Genomic DNA, 24,408 nt, shown 5'->3' with positions numbered 1-24,408 from the left:
ATAAAGTGTTTTTTCATCAGCACCCATTCTCCTCTTCTGTATTGCCGAAGAACAGAAGTCCCTTGTGTTGTTCAAGGCCATTCCCTTTCTGCCTATATCCCTGGGCTCATGCCCACTTGGACGCCTTCTTCTATTAGGCAACAGCTCTCTTCCTCTATCGTGAATCTCTCACTGGCTCCTTCCTCCCCATACATCATCACATTTAAGTCTCTTCCTTCAAAAAGCCCATTTTTCTGGTCTTCTCTCCCAATAGCTATTATCTAATCTCCCTCCTTTCTTTCTAGGCAACACTCCAGAAAGATCAGCACACACTTCCTACCCTTCATTCATTTAGTCATTCATGCATTCAAATAATTATCTATCGTGTGTACCTACCATGTTCCAGGCACCCTGTTGTGCTTAGAGAATAATGAGAAAGACATTCAACAATAATTTCAACAAAGTATGGCAAATGGAATGATAAAGGACATGTAGAGTGCCAGGGGACCTTCGGGTGGGGGGACCAAAGACAGTATTGAGGGGCAGGGCATTGGGGAAGACTTCCATAACTGAGTGACATTTAAGCTGATAGAGCTCTATCAGCTCTAGAGCTCTATTGATATTTGTTGAATGAATGACAGCAGGAGGCGGGGCTACTCCTCCAGTTTCTTTCTCCTCTCTTCGCTGTAGCATGGCCCCCCTGCCCTGGGATCTGGAACACAAGCCATAGCACCTCCTTGCTGCTTAGTGGTGCTAGAGCAGGCCTGCTGCCAAAGTCACAGACTTGCTCAAACTGGGCTCGTGCTTCCCGTAGCTGCTTGAGCTAGAACCTGGGCCAGTGACTTTTAACTCCGTTATTTGGCTTCTGCCATAATGAAACAGCTCTCACATATGTCTCCCAGGGCCCTCCTACTAACCAAATTGATGAGACATTTTTTTCATCCTAAATTTACCAGCTCTCTGAGGCTAAGCACTTGCTCTTTGAAATGATCTCTTCTGTCACTTCCATAATACAACGGTTTGCTTCTACATTGCTTAGACGTTCCTTCTCCATCTCATTCTGGGTGGGTCTCCTCTTCCTCAGTCTGCCCCTTAAAATCTGGAGTGGGGGCTCATCACTTTTCTTCACTCACTTGCATGGGCGCTGTCATCCACTCCATGGTTTTATCCCCCAATTTGCGTTTCTATCCCCGATTTCTTTTGTGAGCTTCAGGCCTTTATCCTCAACCACATCTTAGATGCCTGTCCTCTTCATATTTAGCATGTCCCAAACTGGCTTCAGCATCGCCTCCATTTGCGCCTCATCTGATACTCCGTTTCTGGAAATGCTACCACTTGCCACCCCATTGCCCTAACAAAAACCTCAGTATCCTCTTTGACTTCTTTCTCACCTCTTCTTTACAATCAATCACCAACTCCTGGTTATTTTTCAATCTGCATCTCTACTCATCTGTACTCCAGGCTGTCTTCCACACCTGGCCAACTACAATAGCCTGAAGCTGGCTTGTCCCCATTCTTGTCACCCTCCAAATGGCTGCCAGACACATTTTATCATGTAGCTCCCATGCCCCAAAGCCTTCAATAGCTCCTAGGGCATGGAGAACAAAATATATAAGTTAACATGGCCCCTAAGGAGCTCCATGACTGACTCCTGCCTACCTCTCAATCATCTTCTGACCTCCTGAAATGTTAAGATACTAAATGTGTTATAATAAATCACCACTAAGTTTGTGGTGATTTCTTACAGCAGAAACAGAAAACTAATACACGAGGCAAATGCCATCTTGTGCCATAAATATTGTTATGTGCACAAGCGATTAAAATGCATTTCTGAGAAGGGCTGTGTTGGGGGTGTAAGGAACCTTTGAAAATATGCAGCCCATACCCTTGCTGAACGGATGGACACTGAGGTCTCCTCCCAGGCCTCACACCTTCCATCCAGAGCCCAGATGAGAATCCAGGTGTCTACGCATCCCGACCAGGGTTCTTTCTAATACAGGCTTGTGACTTAAAGCTCTGGAAATGAGGTGAACAACTTTCTTTTGTAATTTATGTACAATGCACTGTGAAACTTAGTCAATTTCAAAAGCACATAAACATTAAACACTGTAAATGAATAAGCCATGTTCTCCAAAGCTACTAGAAAAGCAAACTGTTAGGCCTCAATGGTCATGTCTAAACTTTTAGCTACTCTACATGGTTTAAATACATTATTGCCTTTGCTTTTAAAGGATAAATTATTGCTAACAAGGAATAATCCGTATCTAAATGTAAGCCTCATAATGAGAATATTTTGTTTTGCTGATCTTTCATCTTCCAAATATGTTTAATACAAATGACTGTTAATAATTCCTTAACTAAGTTATAAACTTACCAATAGAGGTTGGAGTATGTGTCTTAATTCAAATATTGGTATTCGAGTATCATGCTTTTCAGTGATGGTGAACCTAAGAAATTCAACTGCGATCTACAACCATGTAAGATTTTTCTGCGAATGTGCTAATCCTCATTTTTGTTGGTGGGCTACATGCTGTATACATTTCTTAGGTCCCTTGTGTGTCCCCTGCTTTTGCTTTTATGACCAACAGCTATGTCCTCCAGTCACAGGTGTGTACACTCTAATAAAATTCCTGTATGTTAAGAACTTTCCCTTTATATAGTCCTGCTTTTGCCTAATGCCCCCAAATGCCACAAGAGTTGTCTGAATGACCGAAACCACAAACCTGCAATCTGTAGAAAGGGCTTTGGGTGATGAATTACTAGTCAGCTTATTTTGAAACTTTTGAGTATTACTCCTTCCAAAAAAGCGTAAGGATGAGCTTTACTGCATTACCAAAAATAGATCAGGAAGTGCCGCTATATTTAGAAAAAAAACTGTTGTATTATCAAAAGTATGTGATTCCAAATTATTTGAAGGGCTGCCCCAGGGAGAGAGATTTTTCTATTTCATTCCAGAAGGCAGAGCTAAGGTATTCAGTGGGAACTCGAGAGAGGCAGAATTCAGTGTAATTCCTGCATACATTTGTTTTGATACTGTGGGACTTCGGGCATGTCAGTGAACCCCTGGAGCAATGACCTTCTCATCAGCTGAAAACGAGGGATAATGACTATCAGTAGCTCATGATGTAGTGAAACTGAAACACAGCAATGTCTGAAGAAGAATCTCGCAAAGCATTTCAAATACTCATAGTTTTAAAAGATACACTCAATCTTTTAAGAGTCCATCAGGTTTTAAAATAATGGTTAATTTAGTATAACTATTTAGTATTTTTCAGATGCCCACAGTTAAACAATGTAATTTCCAATTGGCAGTACTATTTAAATTCTTACCTAAAGAGACATCCAGTATGCCTTATTCGACCAATGTCTTCCTATCCCTTAATATCAAGTGCTGTGTTCTCCGTCCAGTCTGAAGTCTTGTGTCTATGCATCCCAGCACTTTTGGAGAGCTATCCTCACTAATAAAGACAGTTGTGACTCCTAAAATCTGCATTGTTAATGCACTTAAATGTCCAATATTGTTGGCATTTGGGGACAGCCCTACAAGGTTGCTAGTAAGACAAAGACAATGTGAAGTCAAGCCAGGGAACGAAAAGAAGATGAATGACACCATGCATGTTTAAGACACATATGTGGTCACATCCCTGAAAATAGAGTGCTATGTTGTTAATATATTTATTACAGCAGGTCTTTAATCATTATTGCCATGAAAAATGTTTCATGAAATTTCACAAAATCTTTTAAGCTAATAGCATTAGTTTTTTTCTTTTTATGGAGTGACACTTTGTTAATTTATGAAATATTTACAGCGTTTACAAAAAGCAAGAGAATGTCTAATAAAATTTCTTATACATACAAAATTTATATATTATACTACTGTTTTTGAGATGTCTTATTTGGTAGACCAATTAAACTATGACATAAAATAATTTACAAAGATATATTTAATCTCTCTTAATTCATTGAAAACAAAACCGTATTAGCTATAAATAGTCCTTTACAGATCATTGTAAAACACATTAATTGTTTTAACTCTAGCCTTAACTTTTACAAATATACTTACTAAATGAATTAGTTCAGATAGCAAATAGAACTGTATTTGAAATTTCATTTAATACTATAGGAAAACAAAAAAACCTGAAAAAGCAAACTGCAGGGTACTTCAAGTAAAACTTGGGGAACTAGTTTTTACGTATACTTGTGGGGCGGGGCACCCAACACCATTTGAATTGGAATTAATAAACATAATACTTTTAAGAATATGCTCAACAAATGTACATCTGCAGCTTTTATTTCAAAAAATGATGCTCTAGCAACAGCTCAAACATCCAAGATGGTCAACCCTACGCTTTGGCAGAGAAGCTCGTTTGACTAGAGCAACATTTGCGAAAACATTCACCTCAGCAGCATAATGCATCCGACATCCTTGCACAGTGCTATGTAAGGGGTTTCCCACAACCTGAAAATGGTTCAGAATTTTAGGCAAGCTCATGGAAAAACTTAGAAACTAGAACTGACAAAGTTAAAAAAAAAAATCAAATCATTGCAGTACATTGAGCTCCATAGAGACAGCGCCGGGGCAAGTGCGAGTTGGACGGGTACTGGGTGACTCTGTGCTCGCTGAGGAAAAATAATTAAACATGGGCAAAGGAGACCCTAAGAAGCCAAGAGGCAGAATGTCATCATATGCATTCTTTGTGCAAACCTGCCGGGATGAGCACAGGAAGAAGCACCCATATGCTTCAGTCAACTTCTCAGAGTTTTCTAAGAAGTGCTCAGAGAGGGGAAGACCATGTCTGCTAAAGAGAAGGAACATTTGAAGACATGGCAAAGGCTGACAAGGCCGTTATGAAAGAGAAATGAAGACTTATATCCTCCTAAAGGGGAAACAAAAAAGAAGTTCAAGGATCCCAATGCACCCAAGAGGCCTTCTTCAGCCTGTTTCTTGTTTTGTTCTAAGTATCGCCCAGAAATCAAAGGCGAGCATCCCGGTCTATCCATTGGTGATGTTGCAAAGGAGCTGGGAGAGATGTGGAATGACACGGCTGCAGGTGACACGCAGCCTTATGAGAAGAAGGCTGCTGAGCTGAAGGAACACTACGAAAAGGATATGGCTGCATACCGAGCTAAAGGAAAGCCTAATGCGGCAAAAAAGGGAGTTGTCAAGGCTGAAAAGAGCAAGAAAAAGAAGGAAGAGGAGGAGGACGAGGAAGATGAAGAGGATGAGGAGGAGGAAGATGAAGAAGATGATGAATAAGGTGGTTCTAGCGCAGTTTTTTTCTTGTCTATAAAGCATTTAAACCCCCTGTACACAACTCACTCCTTTTAAAGAAAAAAACTGAAATGTAAGGCTGTGTAAGATTTGTTTTTAAACTGCACAGTGTCTTTTTTTGTATAGTTAACACACTACCGAATGTGTCTTTAGATAGCCCTGTTCTGGTGATATTTTCAATGGCCACTAACCTTGCCTGGTACAGTATGGGGGTTGTAAATTGGCATGGAAATTTAAAGCCGGTCCTTGTTGGTGCACGGCACAAATTAGTTATATATGGGGATGGTAGTTTTTTTCATCTTCAGTTGTCTCTGATGCAGCTTATATAAAATAATTGTTGTTCTGTTAACTGAATACCACTTTGTAATTGCAAAAAAAATTGCAGCTGTTTTGTTGACATTCTGAATGCTTCTAAGTAAATACAATTTTGTTTATTAGTAAAAAAAATCAAATCATATTTAACTGGGCCCCACAGGTTTTTTTTTAATATAAAAATATGCTTCTCTTGAAAATTAGGGGAAAACACTTCATATTCCAAAATTTCAAAATAATGAAAAACTAATCTACACAGCTATTTCTCTTTAAGTCACCACTTAACGGTGATATAAAATTTGGCAATTATTGAAACACCGAGCTTTTGGATAATGCCTTAGGAAGCTGAGCTCAATTTGGTTTTGGCAGTAACACACCTTTCACATCTGGGTTCAGTTTAGATAATCTGAAGCAACGCTTATACGCAACCTGAGGAAAAACCATTTTACAAACTTTTTTGTCCCCTTCACTTTAAAATAACGTTGTTCCAATTAAGCCCACAAATTACACATTATATACACAGCATTTCTAAAGAGGCAAATTAAATTTAAACTTTATATTTTTTGAACACTGCTTTTGAAAGGTGTCAGGATTTTCCCAAACCCCATCTGGGCTCCTTTCTTCTGATTGCCGTGTAGCCACTGTAGTTTTCTTGTAATGTGTATTCTAGAAGGCACATATTCAAGAGTTTAAGATTATGTTATTTCAAGTTCTACATGGAGGTAAATATTTTCATCTACTTTGTACAGAGGCCCCAAATGCAAGTCAACTATTTTCTTTTTTCAGAGCTCGAACACAGCGCCAGGCAGGGCTCCCTCTCAGAAGTGGGTTTGCACGTGGGGCAGCATTTGGGAAGGGCTGGAAGGTGAAGTCGAGGGGTCGGAAAGCTTGGCAGAGTTGGCAAGCTGCAACTCCTCCAGCCGCTTTATGTATTCATCACGCAAGGCCAAGAGCTCCATGTAACGCTGCTCCACTGGGTTCGGCTGCTGGAGAGAAGCACAAACCCGAGTTACCACTTGGCGCCAGCCACTTCTCGAAATTCACCTGCTGCACACATCTGCCACAGGTCCTGCTTTCTGAATAAGGGCCCTTATTGAGCTTTAACATTTACACAGTTTCCTCCAATACTGTGTAACTTAAAAATACAGAAAAGGACAAAGAATAATAAAATACCACCAAGAAATAACTAATGTACACATTTCCTCCCACATGCGTCACCATCTTTTTAGTTTCTCAGCCTAGGCACAGCTCATGTCTCCTGTGTTGCCCGATCCCAGGCCCACTGCCCTTTTGCTCCCAGAGGCAACAGGTCTTCCCAAGTTGGCGGGGGGCCCTCCTTCTTTCGGACATTTGTGACATTTCGCCTATGAGTGAGTAGCCAAAAACAAAACACGCTATTACCTTCTATTCTGTGAAAGTTTACATTAATGGTGGTGTTCTGTGGTTATCGCTTGATATTTTGACCTGACATTATGTTTCTGAATTCGACTCTTGTTGAGTTCCACTGAATGAATAAACCAGTTTATCCATCCATTCCCACACTGATGGATAATCAGCGATTTCCAATGCTCCCCACTCCTACATGCAGTGCTCTACTCTCCTTGGACACATCTTCTCATGCACGTTTGCAAGTGTTTCTCAAAGGAATTTACCCAGGGGTAGAACTAGATGCTGCCAAATGGCTCTCTGAGGTGGTGATGTGACCTGATGTGCCCACTAGTGAGTCTGGCAGTGCCTGTTGCCCCACAGCCCCACAACTTGGGAATAGAGGAGTCTTTTTTTTTTTTTTTGCAAATTTGAGGACAGTAACGTGGGGGCTTTCGATCACAGTGCTCTGCTCTCACACAGCTTTTCGTGTGCTATTGCCCACAGTAATGCACGGCTGACGGCAGCGACTCTGATGCCCGCAGGCACCAGTGTGAATCTCAGGTTGCCTCTTAATAGCTGTGCGACTTAACCTTCTGGGTGCCCCCACTTCCCTATCTGTCAAATGGGAATAAAAACAGCCTGGACCTCACAGGGTTGTTGTGAGAGTGAAGCGAGTCAACACAGTCCGTCTTGCTACAATGCCGATTGCTTCGATAAATAGCTCACTGACAGCAGTGTAAAGAGAGAAGTCAGGCTAGAACAGAATGTGTTCTCCCCAGCATGTTAATTTTTCAAACTTTTGGACTGATATATAAATGATACACTCATGTGCATAAATCTTAAAATGTTCAGCTCAACGAATGTTGACGTACATAGACATTAATGTAATCACCGCCCAGGCCAATGTAGATAACAGAACAGCCCCCAGAAGACTCCCTCACCAGCACATTAATGTTTTGAAGTAATGAAGGACAAGCTTCTCGAAAGCTTGAGCAATATATGAAGACATTAACAAAAAAGCCACAAGTGTACGGAAGGGCCTTCCTTGAGCGCTAGTGGCTTCCAGAACTGTCCTGCTTTCCAATGTGTTAAGCTATCTATCCACCCAAGCTGTGAGCACCAACAATGAAGCTGTCAAGACGATTCTCTGATGAAGAAGGCTACACCATAGATCGACTGTTCATGCTGACAACGGTCTGGAGTAGAAGCAGATGCCCTCCAAGACCTCTGTGTGAGACAAAGGAGCACGAGGCCTGGGGTTTAAGACTGTATCAGTTTCCTCTGGCTGCTGTAACAAATTAATACAAACTTGGTGGCTTACAACAGAAATTTATTTCCTCCCAGTTCTGCAGGCAGAAGCCCAAAATCAGGCTGGCAGCAAGGCTGTGCTCCCTCTGGAGGCTCTAGGGGACAATCCTTCCTTGCCTCTTTCAGCTTCTGGTAGCTCAAGGCTTCCTTGGCTTATGGCAGCATTGCTCCAATTACTCCTGTTTTCATATGGCCTTCTCCTCTATATGTGTCTTTGTCTCAAATCTTCCTCTGCTCTCTTACAAGGACACCTGTCATTGGATTTAGGCCCCACTCTAAATTCAGGAGGATCTCATCTGGAGAGTCTTAATTTAATTACATGTGTGAAAACCCTCTGTCCAAAGAAGATCACATTCACAGGGTCCAAGTGGACATGTCTTATGGGAGCCACTATTCACCCCACTACAGGCTGCCAAGGAGTGACCAATGGAGGCCAGATACCACGTTTCTACTGCCATTGTTGCTTTCATTAGACCTCTGCTTACGAAGGTCCACAGGTTTGGAGAGGTCTCCTCCAAATCCTTTTCTTCCTGGAAGCCTCATTCTTCTTACTGTGACTTTGCAGAATGTGAGGTTTCTCAGAAATGCATATGTGGCATCAGAACAGGGATGCCTGGCAGAGTGCCTGGCGCCCAGTAAGTGCTGTGCACTGCCTGTTAATATCCTTTGCCCATTTTCTCTTTATGCATTCCACTGAGGTCCAGACATGGTTCTAGGCGCTCAGGATCCATCAGTGAACATAGGAGGCCCAAATCTCTGTTTCTATGGCATTTATCTTCCAGCAGGGGGAGACAAACAATGAGTACAATAATCCTCTGAGTTATGGAGCCCGTTCAAAGGGGATGAACACTACGGAAAGAAGTGGAGCAGGGTAAGAGGGATGGGGACGGGGGAGGCATGCTTATCCTTCAGACAGTGTGGTCTTGGTAGCTGCACTGACGAGGTGACTCCTGGGTGAAGGCTTGAAGGAGGGGAGGGAAGGAGCCAGGCGAATATTTAAAGAGTGTTTGAGGATGAGCAAGGAGCCCAGCATGGCCAAAGCAGAGTGTGTGAGAAAGTCGTTGGGGAGGAGGCCAGGCAAAGAGGTCTTTCAAGGACAGCTTTGGCTGCCACATTGAGAACAGACAAGAAGGAAGCAAGGATAGAAACCAGGGAGTCGAGGAACACACAGCTGAGAGTAGGTGGCCTGGCCCAGGGTCGTGGCGGGTACTGGTGAGAAGTGTTCAGAGGCTGTGTGGGTTTTGAAGGCTGGGCCCAGCAGGCTCTCCTGGCAGATTAGATGTGGGGTGTGAGAGAGAAAGGGGTCAGGATGACTCTAAGGTCTCTGGCCAAAGTGACTAGGATGGAGTTGCCAAGAACTGAAAAGGGGAATGCAGAAAAAGGACATGTTAAGAGTGATTTGCTATGCCAGCACCATTTTACAACCAGTCTATCATTTCCCTACGCGTTACGATGCTGCCTTCTTATCCTACACCAAGTCTCCACATCGACGTAGTCTGTTTCTGGGCGCTATGCTGTTTCAAATAAGTCTTGACATATAGCAGGGCAAGGTCTGCCTCGACATTCTCCTCCAAAATTATGTTGGCTATTTTGAAGACATTCCCTGTTTCATATGACTATTAGATTCAGTTTATTATTGTATCAGCAAGCACAATTAGATAAGAAAAAGAAATCAAAGTTAAAACAATCATTTTTGCCGATGGCAAGGTTGTCTAATTAGAAAATTCAAGAGAGGAGACAGAAAAACTATTAGAAATAAAAAGATAATTCAGTCTGGTAATGGGTACAAAACATATAGAAGCCATTAGCCTATAGACAAACGAAACCCATTTAGAGGATATAATAGAAGAAAAGTGTCCATTTGTGATAGCGTACCAAAAGACAAAATAATGAGAAATGGAGTTTAAAGTCAAGTGACTTGAAATACTACATCTTAACTTTTTACTTGGGAAATGAACTATGAAGGAAAGAGTAGGCTAACTCAGCACAGAATAGAAAATAGGCAATCAGCTAGGTATGGAAGTATTTTTGGTTTCCAATGATTTTCATATTCGTATTCCTTTTCACTTTTTTATCAGAAATGACTTAAACACCACCCAGGCCACCTGTTAATATCTGACTGTCCTTGTTCTCATCCTTTAGTTACCACTATGCAAAATGAGAACCTGCCAGTGCAACCCTGCTTGACAGCTACATGGGGTGCAGTGGTTCCCCAAGTATGACATGAGGCGTACCAGCAGCAGAAGGTCCCATTCAGGTTTCTGATATGACTAATTCATCATACTTCTGCTTTTGGCGTGAGCCATTTCCTCATCTTAAACAAAAATACCTAATGTGCTTATTGATAGCTTGTCAAATGTAAGCATTGGTTTTTCCATCAACTCTGCTGAGTTTTCATGTCATATTAAGGGTTCGTGGCTTTTGCTTTTAGGAGCACATTAAGCTGCCTTCTTCTAGGTGAACAGCTCATTAGAGGGAGGGGCTGTGTATGCTTTAGGGTCATTCAGCACAGTCAGGACACCACAGTGCTGTGAACGCTCTAGGAATCGTTTGGATACCAACTGGGCCACACAACTGAGTAAGTAAGAATTTAACTTTTAAGTGGTGAAGTATATTCTTTTAGGTTTATATGTTATAATGCAAAAATGTCCTATGTGATCGAATTTTAATCTATTTCTGAACGAAATAATGTTCTACATAAGCTCTTTAAGGAAATCTAATGCACTTAATTCACACATCTATTATCGCATTTCTCACAAGCATTATAATTATTGGCTTGTGTTCCCGGGTGCTGCTGCCAGCCTGGGAGCTCCTTGTGTGTGGGCAGAGATGACCCGTTTTTAATCTCCGTGTCCCCTTCCAGCGCCTGACTCATGGGGAACATTCAGTATTTGGGGGATGGAAATACGAAGTGCTGAGGGGCATAAAGATATGCATGTGTAGGACCCTCCATGTTCAGAAAATCTATATCGAAAGGATAAGTTATTTTCTTCTTTGAGTAAATTTCACAGAGCGGAATACAGATCAATTACTGTCTCAAAATGAAAACCTCTACCAAAGAATATTCATTTCTATGTGGCCCAGTTTCATTTTGCTAATGTATGAGAAAAAGGGGACAGATACATTACAGCAAGTTCTTCTGACGGTGTCCCTTCCAACTTGCCTTGTTACACAATTATTAATACCTTTGTATATTCAGAAATAAATTGCTTTAAATTCCTTGAATTTCAAGAATTTCTCCAAGTATAAATAGGTGAGGGGAGATTATGTAATCTGTACAGAAACTTTATAATTACCAGTGGTTTAAAAAAAGAATATAGTCAATAATATTGTAATAACATGTATAGTGTCAGATGGGTAATAGACTTACTGGGGTTACCACTTTGTAAGGCATATAAATGTCTAATCACTATGTTGTTTTGTACACCTGAAATTAATAAAAACAGCCACAATAAATACAGAAAAGGCTTAATATACAGGACAAACACAGTGCTCATCTATATATTTTTTAATTAGAAAAGGGACATGTTCTCTGTAATGGCTGTTAGAATGCTGGAAAAATTCCCATTTCCTCTTTACTTGATATTCCACTCACTAGAACTACTGCTAAATAAATGCCCTCAACATGCTTCTCAAATCCCAAACTAAACAAGTGAATGTTCTCCAGCCCTGGAATCTGTCACTTTCCAAAAGATTACACATTTCCACCATTACTAAAATGCAAGAGCCTTTCATGCACGCAGCAGAGACCCTGAAATGAGAGTGCCAGCTTGAACCGGGCATTTCCCTGATGAGAAGCAAGAGCACAGGTTGGCGTGTGGCCAGCTGCCTGAGTAGAATAAACAATCTAAGAGACAGACTGCAGCACCCGGGGTCCCTGCTGTTGCCCACTGATTCCTAGCAGGACTAAAGCTAGTACTTAGGCAAGACTGGACGATGAGAACAGGTAGTTGACCATCCAAACCTCAGGAAAATGTACAAACCTTTACAATAAGCAATCACAAATACTGAATATTTATAGCCTTGAGAACAAATCACTAAATGGAGGCACTTCTGAACCTTTACAAACAGGCTGTATTTTCCTTCTGATTTTGGATGGAGTGGGGGTGGGAAAATGGAAAGCCTCAGTGTGTCTTTAATAAAATGTGGCGTCCTTCGCTTCAAAAATGTTTCCGTTTTTGAATGATAAATGGCCAATTGAATTTACTAGCCATTGACAGAACAATTATCTTTATTTTAGAAGTAAAGACCCTCCGGAAAAAAAGCACTCTGATGTTAGTTGACCTGGTACATACCACTGAACCAGACAGCAGAAAACGTTTTCTTTTCTATGATGTGCGACAACTTCCAGTGATTAAAGGAACTCCTTGGCTATCAAAATGCAGAAATTTTCCAGAGCCTTAAATCAGTTTTCATTTTAGTGAAAATTTTATATTATTCACATTGACCAAAAAATTGTAAGTTTAACCCCAATCAAAATAAATGGCTTAGTAATTATAAACAATTTTTAATTAAAGTTGCATTTGAAAGCACGTGTGACTTTTTCGTTTCCTATTTCCCCCCTCATAACATTAAAAGCAACTACCAAATAACATTATTAAAGTTCAGAAGTACTAATCAATTGACATCACTGTCTTTTAACAATGCCAGTTCACTTACCTGTTGCTTGATTCTGGGGTTCCACCTAATGTAGTAATTCACCCAAAGTTCCAAGTGACGCATGCTGGCAACTGGATATAAAACTCGATTGATTTCTTTAGTATAGAAGGGATTTTTGAATGTGTCTTTATTACTGTTTATCAGCGACCATAAAGAAACCGTTCTTTCTGAAACTTTCTATAGAGAAAGAGAAAATGGAAAGTCTAAGTGAAAACACAAGAAAAGTACACAAACCATTTTACAGCCTGTGGCAAATACAGTTGAGCACCAACTTGAATCACACATTTACATTATCCCCATAATAGCTCAAAAAGCCTCATGGGCCAGTGACTGCTCTGCAGCCACTTACTGATAATTTGCATAGATAATGGCCTAGCTTGAGAGCCATTATTTCTGCGGGAAGATAGAGGTGCAGGGTGCTGTAACATTAAATGCAATTCACTGATCTAAGAAGACTATTCCTGGGTAGGTAAAACATTTATGAACAGATGGGCAGTGTGCTCTTTTTAATACAGCAGAAAGAAAAATGATCATAAAATCCCACCGACTTTTTTCATTTTTGTATTTGTTAGAACTATGAAATCTTAACCTGTATCCATTTGACAGTAGGCATCTGGATAATAAAGTTATTTTAATCAACCATCCAGATGTGTAATCTATATCATGCCAACATCCAGATAATCTGAAAACAGCTGGGTAACTGACTTCACTGAATCTTTTTAGTCTGGTGTCCTTTATCTCATACGGATATTCACATTTTCATTGTTTTCTGTTTTGTTTTTTAATTACAGATTTTTACCGATTTTGCCCATAAACTAGAGAAAAACCAAAGCTTGGGAAATGAAAATACAAGTATCAAAATTACTAAAGGCAGAATTTAAAACCCTTACTACTAATCACTTCAGTAAGAAAGGACCAATAAGCTAAAATTGGAAGCTAAAAAGAACACCTTGAAATAAGTGACCGAAGAAATTTCTTTAACCTACATACTTTGTTCATGTGAATAACAACGGCAGCATAATTTGGCCATCATTGGAATCCACCTAAAACTTCATTTGGACCTTTCTCCTGCCACAATCTATGCAGCATTATGTTTATTTACATGCGTGTTTTTTATTACTATACATGCATATAGTTTAACAAGTCAAATCACTCTACAAGGCTTGTTATGAAAAAAAGCAGCTTCTCATTTCTCTCCCTGGAAGCAACTATGCTTGATTTTTGAAATGGATTGATTATTTGGTATTTACCTCCAGATCTCTAAATAACACGCTTTTCTTGCTACCTGTTGCCTATCCAGTTATAGGCATTAACTACGACACTGCCACACACACACACACACACACACACAAAGACACACACTCACACACTCTCCATTCTGCCTCATACTCCCAATATATAGCGTAGCTTTGATCACATTGATGTTTAGTGTTTAGATTCCTAGGACGAAGCAAGTGCTGTTCGCAGCTAAGGCATGTGGTTACTATTCTGTGATTTTTTTCCAGCACATTTTTATTGTTGTTTTCCCTTGACTGAACAAACTGTCTGCTTCCTTTTCTTGGCGCTTATCAGTAACTGAACCCCAAACTCTTCCTCCAATGCCTCAAGCTTCTGTCAAGACACTGCAGATTGAGAGCTCTCAGTTTCATTTTCGGAGGAAAGCTGCGCTGGTCACGCTGCCCAGCTCGCATCTAGGACCTCTTTTCTGTTTTACCCTGAGGATCCCCGCTCGCCTCTCTCTGTGCTGCAGCTCCTACTTCCTCAATTCCACAGTCTGCTTTCTTGTTTACAATGGAGCACACACTACAGTAGCTTCCAGAGAAAGGGTGTGTGTGGGAGATAAACCTTTCTTGGTGCCATACATGTCTGACCTTCACATTTGGTTAACAGTTTGCTGGCTGTAGATTTCTAGGTTGAAACCATATTCCTTTAAAATTCTGAAAGCAATGTTCTACAGACTTCTAGCTTCCAATATTACTGTTGAAGAATTCAGTTTTCCTAACTTCTGTTTTTTCACAAAAGAATCCTTTTTTTTTTTTCAATTCGCAAGCTTAAAAGATCTTTTGTCTCCGGTGTTCTGAAACTTCACAAAGATGTGCTTTATTATGGGTCTATTTTTGTCCATTGTACTTGGGCACTTAGCAGGCTTTTCAATATGGAAACTCAAGTACTTGAATTCTGGGAAATACTTTCAAATTATTTCAGTAATTTCCTATCTTCTGGTTTGCCTATTATTCTCTTTCTAGAAGTCTTATTATTTGGATCCTGGAACTCCAGGACGGATCTTCCAGTTTCGGGTCTCCATGTTTTACCACTGTCTCTACACTCTACTTTCTCGGAGATTTTCACTTTATCTTCCAACTCTTCTGAGTTTTTGACTTCTGTTGATATCAAGTTCTTAATGTCAAGCTCTTTTTTGATCTCTAAATATTCTTTCCAAATAACATCCTGTTATTATTTCATGGTTTCGATATTCTGTCTTTCATGGGATAGTGAATGCTAGCGTTTTGTCTATGTTTCTCCCCTCCCTACCTGCTAACTATTTTCTCCAACCTACTTTCTCTCCCTCTTGGTTGTCTGCTATTTTTTAAGATTGAAGGACTTAAGAGCTGACTGAAAACTCTGAGATCATGAGTTTTGTCAACTTGATTCACTGTAAGGAACCCTAGGTGTTGGTACCTCTAGGTCTTTCTTCATGGGCCTGTAGTCAGGTTCCCAGAGGTCATTCTTTTTTTCTTTTAATTGAGGTGGTGAATTGAAAATCCACCATTTTAAAGTCTACAATTGAGTGGCTTTTAGTACATTCACAATGTTGTACAACCACCACCTCTATTGAGTTCTAAGGTACTGTTATCATCCCAAATGGAAACCTTGTACCCAATAACCAGTCACTGCCCCCATTCTCCCCTCCCTCCTGCCCCTGTCAACCAGAGACTTCTTTCTGTCTCTATGGACTTGTTATTCTGGATATTTCATATAAACAGAATCATACAATATGTGGCCTTTTGTGTCTGGCTCCTTTAACTGAGTATAATGTTCTCCAGGCTCATCCATGTTGTAGCATGTGTCAGAACTCCATTCCCTCTTGGGGCTTAATACTATTCCACTGTGTGAATATACCACACTGTGTTTATCTATTCAACAGGTGATGGACATTGGGGTTGTTGCCACCTTTTAGCTATTGTTCATAGTGCTGCTATGAACACCTGTGTATAAGCTTTTGTTTCAACCCTTATTTTCATTTCTCTTAGGTGTACACCTAAGGGTGGAATCGCTGGGTCACATGCTGAGTCTACATTTTGCTTTCTGAGTGACCACCAGACTGTTTTACACAGTGGCGGCACCATTTTACACCCCCACCAGCAATGAATGAGGGCTGTGTTTTCGCCCCATCCTCGCCAACAGAGAAAGTTCTTTCATGCTCCCACCTGGAAGATAAGGACCTGCTACCAGAATGCTGGGAGTCAGTAGAGGAAGTGATCTGGGCTCTCACAAGCCAGCTCATCTCCATTCATCTCACCCTGATGACTTCAGGTCCCCAGCCCAGAGACTACTGTCACCCTCTCTCACAAAGTAACCTCTGTCCGAGTGCTCAGCTCCAGAGAGGGGTGACGGGGATCTGAGGAAGCTAACTGTATACTCTAAACAGACCTTCCGGTTATCTTACCCTCCTCCCTTCATCCCATATACCTGGTACACCTTCGCCCCAGAAGCCACGGCATCTGGGGTTCCTGTGATGTAAAGTGGGCTGGTTCTTGGCTTCCCTGCTGTTGGTTTAAGAGTTGGTTTTCCCACAATAACTTATTTACCTCTTACCTACTAGTTTTCCAGCTTCCCAAAGTTTGCTGCTCTGCCTCCTTTCTCATGTTCCCTGTTCTTGTGGGTTTATAGAATATCTTTAAACACATTCTCTTTACTGACCTCTTCGTAATGTTTTGGGAGGGAGACCTTGTATATCTATAAAGTCACTCCTACTGCCGAGGGCAAAGTCAATGTCTTCCCCTGCAATAAAGCCTAGATACTCAATAACCCTGGTTGAAGTGAAAACACCCAAGCTTGGAGTAAAAAATGCAAAACTTTGCATTTACCACAAACCAAGCTATCAAATTCTTTGCATTTCAAGGCAGACTAGACACAGTTAACTAAAAAGATTAGCATTTTCACTCACCTGTTTCTCTCGAGCGGACTCACAGTTGTATAAGAAAGTACCAAACCGGCAACTATACAGATGATCCAGAATTGTAATCAAAAATCGTTCATTGAATTCAAAAGCTGTAGGGAACTAGACAAGAACAAACAAGCAAACAAAGCATGAAAACTCGGTTGACCTTCTATAGAACTGAAAAGAAGTGCATAAACTTTGCCACATTTTGCCTTCCAGGAAGGACAGCAGAGGTTATAATCGGCACACACCCCATAGCTCCTTTATTGGTACTTTGCATAGGATCAAGGAGTTTAACAGAAGGGTCAAGTAAAGGAATAAAGAGGAAAAGGAGGAAAACAAGCTGATTTTCTGGGCTCTTCGGAGTGTACAGGGCATATACGATAGTTTAATTATTTAACGTATAAGTTAGTACACATGCCGATATACAAACGCCAGTGTAGAATGGATGGAAAAGACAACTTGCTATTGTCAAGTCCATTAGGGGGTAGTTAATAGTTAAATACTGAATTTTTAAAACTGTATTATGGAAAATCCTGGACATACAAATAGTAATGAGAATAGAAAAGGGAACCCCACGTACCCTCACCTGGCTTCAACAATTATTCACAAATGGCCAAACCTACCTCTGCCCTGTATTATTTGGAGGCAAATCCCATTATTATAGCAAAATATTTAAACATTAAGTCAATCGTATTTGTATCCTATATATCCCTTACCTGTTTTGACATTTGCCATACACAGTCAATAAACTGGAGAAAAATAGGAGATCGGTCAGCATCGGCGTGGTTTTTATCACCATGACCTATCCTCTGAAATAAATTGATGAAGGTGATTTGTTTTAATTTATAGGTACAAAAATGAGACAGCGTATAACCCACAAAATGTGACAATACAACTCAGCAATGCGCTTTCCAAATGCCAAGTCTCTTAGAGAGTAAATAGTATATTTTTCCTTGGCAATATAGAAAATAATATAAGGTTTGGAAACAATGAAAATTAAGTATATATAAACTTATATAAAATACCAATACAAACTGACAAAGCATCATCGTATATGAGTGTTATAACTATTTCACTCGATTGGAATTCTGTCCAAGCCCCGGGCAGCTGCAGGCAGACTGGACCTGATTATCGTGCACAGTATCTTAACAGTTGCTAAGGGGCCAGTCCTAAAGATTCAAGGCTTGAAACCATACACAAAAGGGTGTGATTATTATAATTAAAAGTAAGTTCTTTCTCTCGTAAAAACAAGACAAAAGCCTCACCATTTATTCATTTACTAAACAATGATTCTTTGTACTTGAACATGTTATTCACGCTACTTATGAAACCTGGATGAAGGCTAAAGGGCTACACGGCAGCATTTCTGAGTATCATCGGGAGCTTGTGAAAAAAGCTTATTCAAAGGGTGTCTGGAAACAAGACCTGGAAATAGGAATTTGAATACATTCTCTTGATCTCAAAAATGTATATCAGAGAATAATAATGACAAAAGCCTTAACTAAAAGTCTAGCATTTCTATAAAACAGATTTGGCTCTAATAGCTAAAATATTCGTTGAAAAAGAACTGTCAGCCTATCTTCCTTCTTTTCCGCAATTTTGATTTAAACATTTCTATGCAGACTCTTTCTATTACTTTCAAGTGAAATTGTAAATAGTGCAGATGGATAAACAGGTCTCCTAAGGAGACTTTCACTAGCCCAAGGCATCACACGTTTTCAAACCTTTTTTCACGTTTTTTATGAACACTCCTTGGATTTTCTTTTTAAAAGCAAAGTTATGGTTGAACAACTAGTTTTTAAATCCCAAATAGCAGTGACCGGACGTTTTAATCATGAGCTTTATTGTTTACTTACAGATGCAAATTTATGTCCAAAACTTATCCATTCTTTTTGTACCAATATCTCAAATCCTTCGATGCTCCGATAGAAGCTGTCCAGCATCAGCATGGCCAGGGACGTCAGCTGGGCGGTCCTGTCCCATCCGTCACTGCAATGCACGAGCACCGAGCTCTTCCCTGAAGACACTTTGTCGGCTACTTGAATGGCCCCTGTCAAAACAAGCTGACAAAGAAACACATGCGAGTTGGTAAGGAGCTGCAAGGTAGTGCTTCCACCTGAAATGACAGGTTTTAACCCTAGAAAAAGGCCTGCTTTAAAATACTAGGAATGTCTGGAACAGAAATGTTTCTGTAAATGGAACACCAGGAGCTGCAGGGTCTGTTCTTCCTCTACAGAAACTGCATTCGAATGCGACTAGGTATTCAAAATGAAACCAAGCACAAAAAGCCAAACTGCGTTTCAAAGTGGTATTCGTGTACGTGATAGTCTTCCTTTGCTAGGGCTGTCATAACAAACTACCACAGACTGGGGGCTTACACAACAGACATTCCAGAACTGGGAGGCCGGAAGTCCAAGATCAAGCTATTGGCAGGGCCGTGCTCCTGCTGAAGGCTCTAGGGGAAAAACCTGTTCCAGGCCTGTCTCTTAGCTTCTGTTAGTTCCTTGGCTTGTGGCAGCATAATTTCAATCTTCTGATGGTGTTCTCGTGTACATGTGTCTCTGTGTCCAAATTTTCCCCTTTTACAAGGACACCAGTCTTATTGGATGAGAGGCCCATGCTACTCCAGTAGAACCTCATCCTAACGAACCACATCTGCAATGACTTGAGTTCCAAATAAGGTCATGCTCTGAGGTACTGGAAGTCAGGACTTCAACATGAATTTTGATCATGTTAGAAAAATCACTAGCCCAACAGGTGCATCCAGTCTAGACCTTAAGGTCTGATGCAATGGAAATCACCTTTTAGCATATACTTGACCCAGTTTCCTCTATTGACATATTATAATAGTATAGTTCTTTTGTCACAACTAATAAACCAATGTTGATACATTATTAAATTATTAATAAACTTATTTTTAATAAAGTCCATACTTTATTTAGATGTCCTTACTTTTTTTATCTAATGACCTTTTTGTAATCCAGGATACCACATTACATTTAATTGTCACAAGTATTATTTTTGCAATTCACTTTTGAGGATAAATTAAGAAAAAAATGAAAGATGGGCAAAATAAAAATAAAATTCCTATCGAGTTGGAAAATAAAATTTGACTAGAAAACAATCTGTCTGAATAATTCACCTATTTATTTTTTTAAATTTTATTGGGGAATATTGGGGAACAGTATGTTTTCCAGGGCCCATCAGCTCCAAGTCATTGTCCTTCAATCTAGTTGTGGAGGGCGCAGCTCAGCTCCAAGTCCAGTCGCCGTTTTCAATCTTAGTTGCAGGGGGAGCAATCTACCATCCCATGCGCTCCAACCATCTGAGCTATCCAGCCACCCAGTAATTCACCTATTTAAAGTAGGCTTTCTGTTTGTTTGCTTGTTTATAGAACCAAATAGCAGCTACTAAAAGTGTTAGTTCCCTCAGATAGCTTCAAGTACTTTTACTTTTAAAAGAATGGAGGTTTTTGATGCCTTTATCAAGATGAAGGTCTGAATATAGTAAAAACATAATTTAGTCTTTAAAATAAGTCAATTGGAGATTCATTTTAATAAAAACAATCTCTCACTAGAGGGTCATACCCAGTAGTAGTTAGACAATAAACTGACTTTTGAAATAAACCTGCGTGAAAGATTTAACTACTTACTATTGACCAGATGGAAAGTGACATCTCTATAAACTGTAAAAATATTCTGGAGATGATGCTGTGAAGTCTTTAATTTAGGTAAGGAAATTATAAGGAAATACAAAACTGTCACATGCAGAACCCTGTACTACAAATGTTTCATCTCTCATTGTTCAATTTCTTTTAATTTAAAGATTAAAAAAATTCCTGTTTCACTAAACAATTACTGTTTTTTAAAAAAATATACTTGCCTTGATATGTTCTAACCAATGAGTTGACTCCAAACTGGACAACCAATGAGATTCTTCCACATTAGGATAAACAATGTCTTTGACTTTTTTTAAAGATTCCCGCATAACATGAATGTTATGAATGTCTAAGAACAAAAGCTCGGTGTTGTGATATGCATCGTCACTTTCATATCCTCCTCCCGTTGCCTAAGAAACAACAAGATACACACACAATCAGTTGGGTTTTGTATTTCATCAGTAAGTTACACAAATACTTGAAAAGTTATTAGTACTCCAAATCTTAATCCCAAACCTTGCAATTCAGATACAATGATTGAGGGGACTTGACTTCCTAGTTAGCACTAAGCCTCAACAACATGAGTCACACTTTGAGCTAGAAAAAGAATGGCAGGCTGGCAATTTCCTGGGGATGTGTATTTGCGAGATGTTCAAATGTTCTATATTTTCAAAATGTGTATTTTCAAAATGTTCTATAATGACTAGCTTTTTTTCCGGATCTGGAAAGGCAAGAGTGGGTTCTGAATGGTCCTCATCCTCCATTAGTTTTGTTAGACTACTTTGCAGGGGGAGGCACTGGCATTGTAATAACACTCACATGAGATCCAATGGGCTAGAGAAAAACAACAGGCTTTGGAGTCAGACAAACCCAGATTGATAGCTCAGCTTCAGCCCCTCTTTGCTGTGTGATCTGGGGAAAGGCACCGAACCTCTCTGAGCCTCAACGTCTTTTCCCATAGAATAGGGGATAATACCACCTAGGTCTCCCAGAATTAAAAGAAGCCATATGAGTACTCTATTACAGCTAACGCCAACCACCATTTAATGAGCCCCTATGATGTCCCAGGTACTGTGATTCTTGCTTTATATAATTCTATTTACTCTTATAGCAATGCTACAAGAGAGACAGTGCCATCCCCATTTTGCAAATCAGAAGAGATGCTATTTAACTACCTCCAAAGTCACACAGTTAATCAGTAGAATTTAAGTCATCCAACTTCAACACCCGAACTTTTCCTAGTGTATCATGACTGTCTGCCTGCTATACAAACGCCGAGAACAGAGCACTGCACGTAGTGGGCCCTTAAAGAACAAAAGGTTTCAAGAGGAGACAACATAGCTGCCGCCTACCGCAGCACCTACAAGGCAGCCATTGGCTCACCTTCAGGGCATGGTGAAGAGGCCTGCTTACCACGTAGCCAAGAAGAAATGCTACGATTCTGTTTAGGAACCTGGCTGCATGCTCCTCAATGTTTTAAAATGCCACGGAACATGTGGCCTCTGGCTCTTTAAGAAAAAAATTAAATAATTCAGAGGATTTGCGAAGAAAGCGATGTTCTGTAAGCTGAAATGAAAGAATGCTAACGAACATCGTAAAAACATATGAATATGTGAACTCACCAGAAAGGTAAACATATCATCAAAACAACACTATACTGACTTCAGAATGCCTGTGGGAAAAGGACAGGGAAACGTGCCTGGAACTGAAGAGCAAAGGGGCAAGCCCCAGACAGATGTGGCCTCACTACATTACATCCCTTTCCTTCTTCTTCCTAACAAAAGAAGGAATACAAACTTGAAGGGCCAGTACATCCTAGGATTTTTCCGGGATTAGTCACAGAGACGGTCTCTTGCAGGAGAAATAAGGCTGCCATTTGAACTTCAAACCTGGAGACCTATGTACAAGCCAGAGGCCTTGGTCACCACAGGCTCTAAGTGAGAAAATATATTTTATTGAGACAGAAATATATTTTTCAAGCTTGCTACAAATAGCATCAGTGGTAAGCAGACAACAGTCATTTTGTTGTTTTTAAAGAGTGATTAATTAGCTAATGAGTAAACAGACAGATGGGTCATCTTCCCCTCCTCTTGGTTATCCACGCCTCAGCGAATGACACCTGGCAGCTCTGAACAGAGGTCACGACAGAAGTGTTCCTAGTCACCTGGCTGTCCCTTTTGTAAACTGTAGGCACAGGGCCTGGGAGGAAAGAGAGAGCCTAAGTTTTGTGAGATCTACACGCCTATAATGTGACGACACATGTCACCCCGCCATACACGGACGACCTGATTCTCTTCACATGTAGCTTTTAAATAGTTAGTGATTTTCAAAGAGATTCTCAACGCCAGAGTTTCTTTCATAAGTAACTGAAAATGATATGTGAAAAAATAAAAGCAAAAACATACTAATTACTCATTGCCAAAATTCCTGACAAAAACAGACATTAATACAGTTGCACTTTAATTCATCACAGTGTACTGCGGCAAAATTAAAGCAGCTTGATGCTGGATCTTATCCACCCCTGGGTTTTGTTTTTTAAATGTAAAATGGTGTGGTGTTGCTTGTTACATGGAGGGTTGTAAATTTTTTAAATATCCAGAAGGGAGGAACAATTAGGTCCAAAGAGAACAGAAGTCAGGAGGGTAAAATCAATTAGTCAAGCATAGATTGAGTTCTCAAAAGTGCAAATTCTCCGTCTCTGGGTAGTTTTGAAGTCTTCTTTTCAATTTTCTTCTCTTCAACAAAAAAGAACCCAGATTGCCCGGTACAACAATATAAAGGTCCAAGGGCCTGTTGCTATGGATATAGATGACTAGGAGAGAGATGCAGCTGGGGGCGGAGAACCTGAGTGTGCTTTTTAAAGAATGATGCAGAGATCTTGAAAGCCTTGTTTTTCTTCCTTCATTTTTTCCTTCCCTTCATTCCTAAGAGTACTAGAAACACGCATATTTCCTGAGTGTTAAAAGGCATTCATGAATTCTACTGCTATAAACAATGAGATTTAGAGTTAATATGAGGTGTGCATTTTATATATTTTAGTATTTCAAAATATTCTTTCTAAATACTGCATTTTCATGTTATATCTATTTCAGGCTAAATGTATACATGGAAATATTGCATGTTATACGTGTATTCAAGTCTGAATTCTATATGAAAGATATCAGGAAAAGAAATATCTAAAGTTAAGGATAATCCAAGAAGACATTCATATATAGATTTAATTTCCTAAATGTTTTACTTATAATTCCTAATTACTTATTGATTTCACTTCCTGATTGCTTTACATATCATTTTAAGATCACTTTCATTCCCTAAACACAAACCACCTATAGTAACAAACAGCTGATCCAGGAGTACACAACAGGCAGAGGGGTCCCCCAGGAGTCAGTGCATAAGACGCACAACCTTGTGAGTGGAGTGCCCACCCCCACATGCCATCTGACACACATGTGCGTGCAGACAGACGCCACAGGCCCCACTTAGAAAGCTGCTGCGTCTGTCTGAGCTGCTCAAGGACTTGTTGTGCTTTCAGGTTCTTGCCTTGTGCTCTGAATAATTGAAGAAGCCAGATAAATGACCTCGGGATAAGCAAAGTATTCAAGATGATGAAATCGAAGTCTACAGCTGATGAGAAACAAGAAATCTGAAAGGCGGAATGTGGATGAGCAACTCCGGCCGGCTCACTGC

General features: G+C 40.2%; 1 protein-coding gene and 1 pseudogene across 8 annotated transcripts in view; one reads left to right on the top strand and one right to left on the bottom strand.

Moving 5' to 3' along the window:
• Window positions 1-3,642: 3,642 nt before the first annotated feature.
• Window positions 3,643-24,408, bottom strand: part of MTM1 (myotubularin 1) — a 95,528-nt gene continuing 74,762 nt past the window's right edge. For 7 of the 8 annotated variants that reach the window (XM_074323264.2, XM_074323266.2, XM_074323271.2 and 4 more), the window contains 6 exons: window positions 20,946-21,131; window positions 18,920-19,126; window positions 17,780-17,872; window positions 17,067-17,180; window positions 12,899-13,075; window positions 3,643-6,549 (listed from right to left, as the gene is read on the bottom strand). In XM_074323264.2, coding sequence (XP_074179365.1) covers window positions 6,382-6,549; window positions 12,899-13,075; window positions 17,067-17,180; window positions 17,780-17,872; window positions 18,920-19,126; window positions 20,946-21,131 — 945 coding nt within the window. In that variant the 3' untranslated portion in view covers window positions 3,643-6,381. The remainder of the gene's footprint in view (window positions 6,550-12,898; window positions 13,076-17,066; window positions 17,181-17,779; window positions 17,873-18,919; window positions 19,127-20,945; window positions 21,132-24,408) is intronic. The other variant, XM_074323268.2, reaches the window with a different exon arrangement.
• Window positions 4,620-5,236, top strand: LOC141569589 (high mobility group protein B1 pseudogene; annotated as a pseudogene).

This window comes from Rhinolophus sinicus, chromosome 18 (assembly GCF_057876585.1).
Source record: "Rhinolophus sinicus isolate RSI-liver-muscle chromosome 18, RSI-T2T, whole genome shotgun sequence".
Lineage (NCBI taxonomy): Eukaryota > Metazoa > Chordata > Mammalia > Chiroptera > Rhinolophidae > Rhinolophus > Rhinolophus sinicus.
Note: the sequence above shows the minus strand (reverse complement) of the source record. Positions and strands in the feature narration are given on the sequence as shown.